Here is a 9,713-nt window from a genome sequence, read left to right as displayed (position 1 = left end):
GAATCAATCTGGATATAGGAGTGTTTCCAAGATGACACTTTTAACAGGCCAAATAGATGTGCATTATTTTATCCAGTTCTGTGTTTGACAGAAATAAACTTACTCCTCTGCTTAACACAAGAAACATGTTAGACATATCTTAGTACAGTTAAAAGTAGATTAAGTAGAAATGCTTCAAAGTAATAATGGGGGCATTTAGTTGGAATAATTCACTACTGGAATTCTCTAGATAATCCCAAACAGGGCCTGAATTCCTTTGCAGGATGAGTGAGTACAAAGGCAGGCAAACAAGCCTCTTGTCCTTTGTAACCGTAATCCTTTGCCAAAAGTGTGGAAAGTGCTCAGGATAACAAGGACGGAATCAGTAAAATCAACATGATTTTGGAGTTTATATTCTTAACAATACTAACCGATCAATAGGCTTTCAGGACCTGACAAATACAATAAGATCTGCTTGACAAATCAATCTAGCGTAGTAGGCTCTGTCTTCCCCTCCCCCTCCTCCCTTAAATCCTCCTCCTTGATCTACATTCACTCAGAGGTCAGGGGAAGAAAGCTGTTGGTGTAGAGACAGTAGGAAAGTCATCATGGTAATGCTTAGGTAACTTTTATTAGTACTTTTAAAAGTGTTTGTGTTTTTGATTGTGAGAGGAGCCCTGTCTTTTCTGCCAAGAAACGTTCAGGTCAACAAACAGGAATTCCCTTCGGTTTCCAGTGTTTAGAAGCGGTGGTAGAAAACAGAATCCAGAGACGATTACAGGAAATGTAGAGGGTGTTTTCTTATACCGTTTATCCAAGTCTCACCCACATCCCATAATGCCACTAGATGTCAGGGATCTTGAAAGAAACATATAAGAGAAAATTTAGGTCCCACAGACAGCATGGTTTTACATGGGAGAGAATGAAAGAGGTCCACTGGGCTCCGAAGAAGTGATTGTGCCCCACGGAGAACTGAGTCACCCCTCAGCAGTTCGGGAAGACACAAGAACACACTTTTCTTTTCTGTCTGGTCCTTGACACTCAGCAGGGACTTTTGTGAACTTTGTCATCTTCCTCTGCCCTTGAAGCCAGCACTAGGGAAGTGGATCTAATTAGTAAGAGGTGGTGCGTTCCCGAGTCAGCCAGGGCTTTCCAGAAGCTGCACCCCCACCCCACCCCCACCCTCCCGGCACTTTTAAATTTGGAGTATCCTTTCGCGAATCCCTGTTGTAATTTATAATTCTCAGTGGACCTATATTTGTCTTGAACTGATCGTTTATGTGGGCTTTCCAAGGAATTTCTTCACTACACTTGTTGTAGAGCAGGGAAAGGGGGTGGCTGAACCCGAGTGGGGGTTGCGTGGAGGCGGGAATAATCTCTAAAGGGGATTAAAAACCTTCCGTGGTTAAAGTTACACTGAAGCGAACACACACACACACACACACACACACACACACACACTCCACAACACACGCACACTGCACAAGTTCAGCAAGGCTGTGTCATGAACATGGACTGTAAATTCAGTAGGTAGCCAAATTCACTTAAAAAAAAAAAAATCCCAATTGCTCCCCCCAAATGGCTATAAAACAACGCTTGCCTCGGGAGGTAAATTTATAGCCCCATGCCTCTCCCAGGCAAGCCGGAGGGTTCTGCTCCCGGCTCTAATCTCTGGGAGATGTTTTTTGCATGTGTTGTGTGACAAGAGGGAAGGGGAGTGGGTTGAGCTCGCTCCTCTCCCATTGTCAGCGGGTCTAGTGAGTGTTGGGAAAACCTGTCCGCGGGATCCTGAGTCATCTCTCCCTGCCTGTGCACAGGAAAAGTCCGCGCTGCTCAAGGCTGCTCGCTCCCCCCCCCCCCCTCTCTTTCTCTGTTTCCCTTTCATTCTGCTTCCTCGGAGCCGAATGAGGCAGGGAGAGGGAGCAGAATTAGAGTCAGCCACCGGCTATCAGCGGAGCGGAGATAAAAGGAACTGCTTCTTAAGCACCACTGCCGCAGCCCTTGTTAATTTTTTTTTCTTCTTCTTTCCACACAACAGTTGTGCCTCATTATCCGGTGCCTGGCTCGATTTTTTTTTTTTTTCTTTCTTTCTTTTTCTTTTTTGAGGGTTTGAAGTTTCTGTGATTCCGTGACTGTTACAGAAGAAGAGACGTTAGTGTTGCCATGAGGTCTTGATTGTCTGCATTTATGAATGAAACTGACCTAAATCACCTGTTACCTCCAGTTTCCAGATTGTTTGAACTTCTCTGGCCGCACAATACAGGAAGGAAGGCTGCAGCAGCTCAGGGACCTCCAGCGTCTGCAGCATGGGCTGGTTCACTGGGATTGCCTGTCTTTTCTGGGGTGTATTACTTACAGCAAGAGCAAACTATGCAAACGGAAAGAACAATGTGCCAAGACTGAAATTATCGTACAAAGGTAAAGCGCTCCTTTTATTTTTTATCTGGCTATCTTTGTAATGCCCCCTCCTTTCTTTCCTTGAACTCCCCAACGCTAACCATCCAAGCTTTAGTTTAACCTGGGGAACCTGTGTGTCATTCGGTGAAAATTTCCGTGGAAATTTAAACACTTCTCCTTAACCAACAACCAAAGAAGCATGTCTTCTGTTTGATATGTGACAACTTAAATGCAAACAAAGAACATTTAATCACAGGGAGCTAGCTGTGTGTGCCTGCTCCGTGCACGCTGCTCTGGGTACCTTCTGATTCTTCTTATGTGCCGTTCATTCTTCTCACTTTACTTCTATTAAAATATTTTTATGTTATTTCTAATGCAAAAGAATGCGGTCTTTATAGAAATTCATGTCTCACCTAGCGAAACCATTACGACGAACTGTATCTCCTTGGTTGTAGACACTAAATGGTTAATCGTCATCATGAATATTCAGTTTGTTCAAATCTGACACTCAGATGCTTAACATAAGCAGTAGACCATGGTTTGCCAAGAGAAATATAAACTGGGGAGAACAGGCTAGTTTTTCCACACTGTGTTATGGTGGCGAAAAGACTGTGTTTCCCTAATTGGTGTAAAAGTAGCCTTTGAAATAAAGTGTTATTTAATTCCATATGTAGTTAAGTGAGAATTTAAGGGATGATGTTCTCTAGTGACACAGCTAGTTCCAAGAACTTCTTTTTAAGTGTAAATTTACAAAAGAACCCTGTGAGGTCATATGATACTTTCTGTTACAGATTGGAGTGTGTGTGTGTGTGTGTGTGTGTGTGTGTGTGTGTGTGTTCAGATGACAATCTTAAAAAATATTTGCTCTATATTTGTTTGGATAAATTTCAAAGACTGATGTGTAAAGTAATGATAAAACAATTCCTAAAGTGTGTGTTTGTGTGTGTGTGTGTGTGTGTGTGTGTGTGTGTACAAAACTTTTAGTGACAGAGAGTATTTCTCTAACTCGGGTCATATTAAATGGAGTTGAAGATTAAACCATCTTAACTCTTATAGTTTACTCCCAAAGGTGCTGATTTCCTATGATTCTCAGATTTCTTGAGTGGGGGTGGGGCACTGAGTAGCTTCACCTCTGCGCTATATTCAGCTTACAAGACCCATGAAGAGTACTGGCTAATTCTAGACATGCTTCCTTTTTATGCATGACTGATAGAGAAAAAAATGTATTTCTAATTTTCACAATACAGGACAAGTTTTTCTATATTCTTTAGTGTGAATAGGGATATCAATTAAGAAAGAGGCATAATTTTCACACTTTGCATGAGAAAATTAAACACCTATTAATGTGTGTATTTGGATTCAGCTTAGGATGGAATATGTGGACTTGGAAGATTATTTTTAGTAAAATATTTCATTGAGCATCTAATTGCATATAGATTTAATGCAAAGTAAGCAGTTAGATTATTACATGAGTATTGAAACATTACATAGTGTACACAAACTGTTTCATTAAGTCTCTATTGTATTTCTATATAACTATATTGAAATTAGCTGCATATCATATAAAATAATCTACGTTTTCATTGGTCTTTGATTTGTCTCATTGAGAAGATACCATGAAGCTACCTATAGCTCGTCAGTTTACCTTATTGAAGCTTATACTTCTTGTAAGTTTCATATTTAACTTTGATTTTTAAAATTGTAATTCTCAGGTCTGGGTCTCTAAGATGTCAAATGGCTGCATGCTACAATTCGTTATTAGCAAATTTGCAATGATAAAATATATTTTAAGAATCCAATAATCTTAGAGTTTTTCTACATGTTGGAAAAAAACTATAAAATCGGATTAAAATTCACTATACTTCCCTATTTTGTGAAAATTTTATTTTCTTGCCAATAATTATTGTCAGTCAGAGGGAGGCACCTGTCGTCTCTAGTCACTCAAATCATGTAGAAAGTGTTGAAATGAAATTGCTCTTTTTATAGATGTATGTTTAAACTAGTCTGATGATGAGGGCTGTATATATTATCAAGAGATATATATGCAACACTGTCTCTTGAAGTCTTACTGGTTTTCCCTATGGCAGGATTTTTGTGCTTCCCTTTAAATGTATATGGTCCTCGGGGCTCTATAAAGACTCTATTGATAGACCAAGAGCTTGGCAGTTTGATAAAATACATTGTAAAGTGGACAATAGCAAGAAATAAGAGGCAGGGTTCCAGCAGACTTCTGTCATATCGGTGTGTCTTTACCTTTTTGTCTGCACACACACACACACATACACACACACACACACACACACACACACACACACTCACACACCACCAGAATTGTTTTGCCAAAGCACATGCCTGATAATTGTCAAGACTTTGCTCTGAACTGGGAGAGATATTTCCTTTCAGATCTGCATCTTTTTTTTTTTCTGACTTAATTAGACGTCAAACACAGTTAAAATATCTACTGCATCACTCTGAAAAATATTGCGGCATGACTCATGAAGAGTTAAAATCCCTGCCAACCTTAATTTCCCATGGTCACTTGTCTTCAAAGATCCACCATTAACTCTGTCATTGCTCAGGTTGCCAAGATGAATTGTCAGGCAATCACTGGGCTGGCTCTCTCCTTGTCTTTCTTGCTGAGAGTAGCTGAAAGTGATTTGATATGTTAAAGGGGAAAGAGAAGTAAAGGCACTCAGACTGCTTCTTCAGTGGATGTGCTTACATATCTAATAAGGCACCCCTACTTTCTAGGAAAAGGGAGCTGAATAGATGTTTTCAGAACCATCTGGAGAAGTGATAATATTAGAAAAATGGGGTATGCTGGCTTCTCCTCTGAACCAGTCTGATTTAGAATCCTTGTGGGGGAAGAAAACGTGAGAACTCTGTAAATCTCAGTGTCCTAAAGAAATTATCCGCAAGAAACAGTCAGTGAGAGATACATCTGCCCCCCTGGAGTGTGTGATCTGTCACTGGCTGAATGTTCAAATCCCCCTCCTGTAAATGTGTACATAACTGTTTATTTCACCTACAAAATTACTCAGTTTTACCCCTCTTAAAAAATAGTAAGAAATCAAGTGATCTTTCATCTGAGATGTATGGTACAATGAACTCTTCATAAAAACCTGTTTGATTCACAAGAAAAAGAAGTCAAAGAAAAAAAAATGGTTTGGGGGTTTTAAACAAGTAACAAATGTTCCATCACTCAGTATAATGGTTTTTTCCAGTACACAATGTGCCTCAGATTGAGAAGAAATCAAAGACACATGCAAGTCTCAGTATGATGGTGTCTTGTGAACCCAAAGGTTAAATCAATGATTTTAACCTTTCCTTCATAAAGGGACTTAGTAAACAGCACTTCAGTTAAGGGCAACCGTTTCTAAGAATTTTTCATTATTCCATTATTTTTTTCTCTTCCCAAGAATCAAGTTTTTTAATTATTGTGAAATGAGATTTCTATTTAAATCAAAATAGCCAGTTTTCACTAACTAAAATTTTAAATAAAAATTTCAAATGTTGCTGTATTTTCAGCTTCATATATTATGATTACCTTAAAATAAATTAATATGATCACTGGTTTCTACAACTTTATTTCTTCTTGTGATGCAATTAAAACACATTTAACAAAGAAGTATTAATGCCCTTGTGTAACTACATCTATAAACATACCATTATCATAAATGAACCTTCATATCTGATATTTATTGTCGAATAAAGCAATGTATGTAATTAATAATGTGAAAAAGTTTAAATTTTAGTGATAAAACTTATTTTAAACCACATTTGCATATATATATATATATATATATATATATATATATATATATATGTTTAAAACCTGTGGGTCACAACGCGTTTGGCTGTCATATATCAGACATTCTGCATTACAGATATTTACATTACATTATGATTCATGACACTAGCACAACTACAGTTATGAAGTAGCAATAAGACAATTTTAAGGCTGGGGCTCATCACAACATGAGGAACTGTATTAAATGGTTACAGCATTAGGAAAGTTGAGAACCATTCCATTAGACTCCATGATTTGTATCTATAATAATAGAGTCATATATATATATATATATGTGTGTGTGTGTGTGTGTGTGTGTGTGACACACACGTGTATATATATATATATATATATATATATATATATATATATGATTTGACTTTCTAGATACTATTAAGATGTTTCAAGGAACTCTTAAATGCTTACACAATAATGTGGCATAAGTTTTACATTAAATTAATAATCCCCTTTCCCCCTTGCAAGTAAAATATATCTAGAAATGTGCATTTACAATATACAGAGGCATACACATATACACAGAATTGTGAATTTATAAATTATAAATTATTTTAACAACTTTCTGAAATTGTCACTGCATGTTACTGGGTCTTTGACTTAATGAGTCTTTTTTAAAATATAATTTTCTTATCAAATTGTATTTGTTTTCAAATCATACATTGATTCAAAAGTTATGAATTTAAGATGGTGAAAACTAGATCTCTGATAAATCTATTTAAGACATATCCTAACAAAAATCATAAAAGTTGAGCATATAATAACACAAAAATATATCCTGTCATTCAACTCTGGTGACATCAGACAAAAGCCCCTGAAAGTCCTCCATTTGTGTCAAACCTTCTGTTCAATCTGTCAAGTGCGTTGGCCTTTGAAGTGACTGTAAATATAATATAAACTTTAAGAACCAGAAAACCACTGAGACTGTGAAACTATTTCATAGAACCCTATGACGTGACAACTTGTAATAATTAATCCTGAAGTCTGAATGGCTTAGCACTGAAGTTTCTGACTTCTCGCTGCTTCTTCACTACAGGTACTGGCAATAGAAGTGTCCATCCTAGTTACTGAATGAACTAAACAGGCATAGGTCTGTGATGTCAATTACGTTTCTTTTTATTTCTGATACTTGATTATCAGAACATACACTATATGATTTAGGGTCAATGCAATTTTAAAAAGTATACTTAAGAAGTGGGCAAATGAAGGCTCATTAAGGGCTACATTTAAATAGAATTAATAGAAATAATTATATGTATCCCTATTGCCAAAAATAAATGTCAAGCTGTTGTGTGTAGACATCATTAGTGTGAGTATATAACTATTTTATAGATTAAATTTTGTGGTATATTTCTGAATGTATACCTAAAATTTTACTATTTACATAGGTGTCTGTAGGAAAATTTGCGGTTTAACTTTTAAATCCAGATTTATTTTTTATTTAGATATCTATGAATCACAGTTTTTAAAGTTTTAAGTCAAAATTCAATATTTTCCTAAATGAAATTTCTACTTGGATTTGTCTGAAGTTACCACTATGAAAATAAATTCTGAATTTCTCATTATCTAACAACTTTAATTTATGAAGTTCTCCTTCTATATCTTGACAAATTATGTAGTAACAAAATTACAATTACCAATTTTTATGAAAAACTCTATAATCATGTGATCCATACCCACCAAGTTACATTTAAGCCTCCAAAACTATTTCAAAACTGTGCTGAGTTTATTGTTTGGGTTAAAGCTTATTTTAAAAAACGGTCAACTAGTAGCTATAAACAAAAGTAAGAATAAATGTGAATCAAGATGACCTTCACCCCTTCCTGGCTTCTAGGCTACTACTTAAAGGAATTACTATGATTTGCAGTTCTTTGCTCTGCCTAATAGGTGGCAGTAGCAATTTGTGACAGCTCTTTCATTAGTTTGAAAGTAGGCAGGCTGCTAGGATAAATACACACAGAGTAACATTGTAAAAGCCAAGCCTGGGAAAACTAACACAAGAGTCATAGTGTGTAATGTGAACTAAGGGAACATTGGTGAAGATGGAATTTTACTAAAAGTTTTGATGTGTTCTTCAGGGTGAACTTATTAATACATTTCCCCACATAAAAATAAGTAGCTATAAGTATAAAAGAGATGAGTATGTTTTATTTTAAATGAGAATTTTATTAAAAATGTATCCATAAAATATGAAGTTATCTATAGTTAAACCACCTAAAGAGTGAAGTAGTGATTAGAGACAATTATATTAGGGTAGAACAGGTGTGTGTGTGTGTGTGTGTGTGTGTGTGTGTGTGTGTGTGTGTGTGTGCCTGCATGTGCTGTACAATTATATATGCACATATTTAACATATTTACATGAATTATAAAATGTGCTTATAAGTAAGGATAACCCTGCATATCATACATTTTGTCCAATCATAATTACAAAGAGCTAGCTGAAAATATAAAATAATATTTAGAAAATTCCACTGGAGTTTAAAGTAACTACTCCTTTAAATTTTATTGTGTTTTCAATTCTAATTATAATCAACCATATAGAAGAATTGGGGAATTTTATCTTACACAGATAACTTTGAATGTCTCCAGCTACTATCTCTTTCTATTGCCAAGACATAAACATCTGTATAAATAGGAAATTCACACACTATTCCCAAACAGAAACAAAGCTGGACTCTGTCAAACCCAGGATAAGAAAATATACAATTTATACTTGAACTAGGCAGGAAAGATAAGCAAAAATAAAATGCTGTTAATACATATAAAGAATGATTTGCTCTTCTATTTTCTACAATCTTGGTGTAAAACTCAGAAAGAATACTAACTCACTGAACATTGCCATCATTTGAATAAGTCACTAAAAATGTATCTTTAAGATTGCTTTGTTTAAATGTGGTAAAGAAAATGGTGTTAAGCAAACTCTATATTGATAATGTGGAGCTGTGATCACAAATTTGCCTATAGATGAATTACAGCATGACACATACTTGAGTGTTCATAAGAAAAATAAAGAAAGACTATTGAATATGTCAAATGAGTATTTGGTTCTTTGAATTGCTTACATGGATCATCTTGTTTCTGCTACATTGTGATGTTTGTAAGGCTAGATATTATTCGTTGGTGGTCTTATATGTTCTATGGTTAGAACAGAGTCGCTATTTATTAGTTAACTTTGTGCATTTCTGCCAGCCTTTGTTGTCTTATCTGAAGTAAGCCTTTTGTTCAAATGTAATTTCTTTAGTATATATATATATATATGTATATACTAAGAATGTGAATTTATAGTCAGTGAGTTGAACAATATGATGGCTATAGTTAATTTTCATTGTTGAATATACACAGCCTTGATGGAGGAAGATGCAGCTCACTGTGGGTAGCACCATTCCTTAGGCAAAGGATCCTTAACGATATAACATAGAAGGTATTTAGCTGAGCAAAACCTAGCAAGAAAGCAAATGAGTATTTATGCATTAATTTCATTTGATTCTTGACTGTGTCTATTAAATGACTAATCTTAAAGTTTGTCTCATTT

At 35.7% G+C, this 9,713-nt stretch overlaps 1 protein-coding gene across 1 annotated transcript in view; it reads left to right on the top strand.

The window, feature by feature from the left end:
• Nucleotides 1-2,285: 2,285 nt before the first annotated feature.
• The window catches only part of SEMA3A (semaphorin 3A), a gene marked incomplete at both ends in the record, with an annotated part of 190,685 nt that continues 183,257 nt past the window's right edge, over nucleotides 2,286-9,713 (top strand). The window contains one exon of the mRNA XM_080936191.1: nucleotides 2,286-2,397. Within this exon, the coding sequence (XP_080792317.1) occupies nucleotides 2,286-2,397 (112 nt within the window). The remainder of the gene's footprint in view (nucleotides 2,398-9,713) is intronic.

The sequence above is a fragment of the Micromys minutus genome (genome assembly GCF_963924665.1).
Source record: "Micromys minutus genome assembly, chromosome: 23".
In the NCBI taxonomy this organism is placed as follows: Eukaryota; Metazoa; Chordata; class Mammalia; order Rodentia; family Muridae; genus Micromys; species Micromys minutus.
Note: the sequence above shows the minus strand (reverse complement) of the source record. Positions and strands in the feature narration are given on the sequence as shown.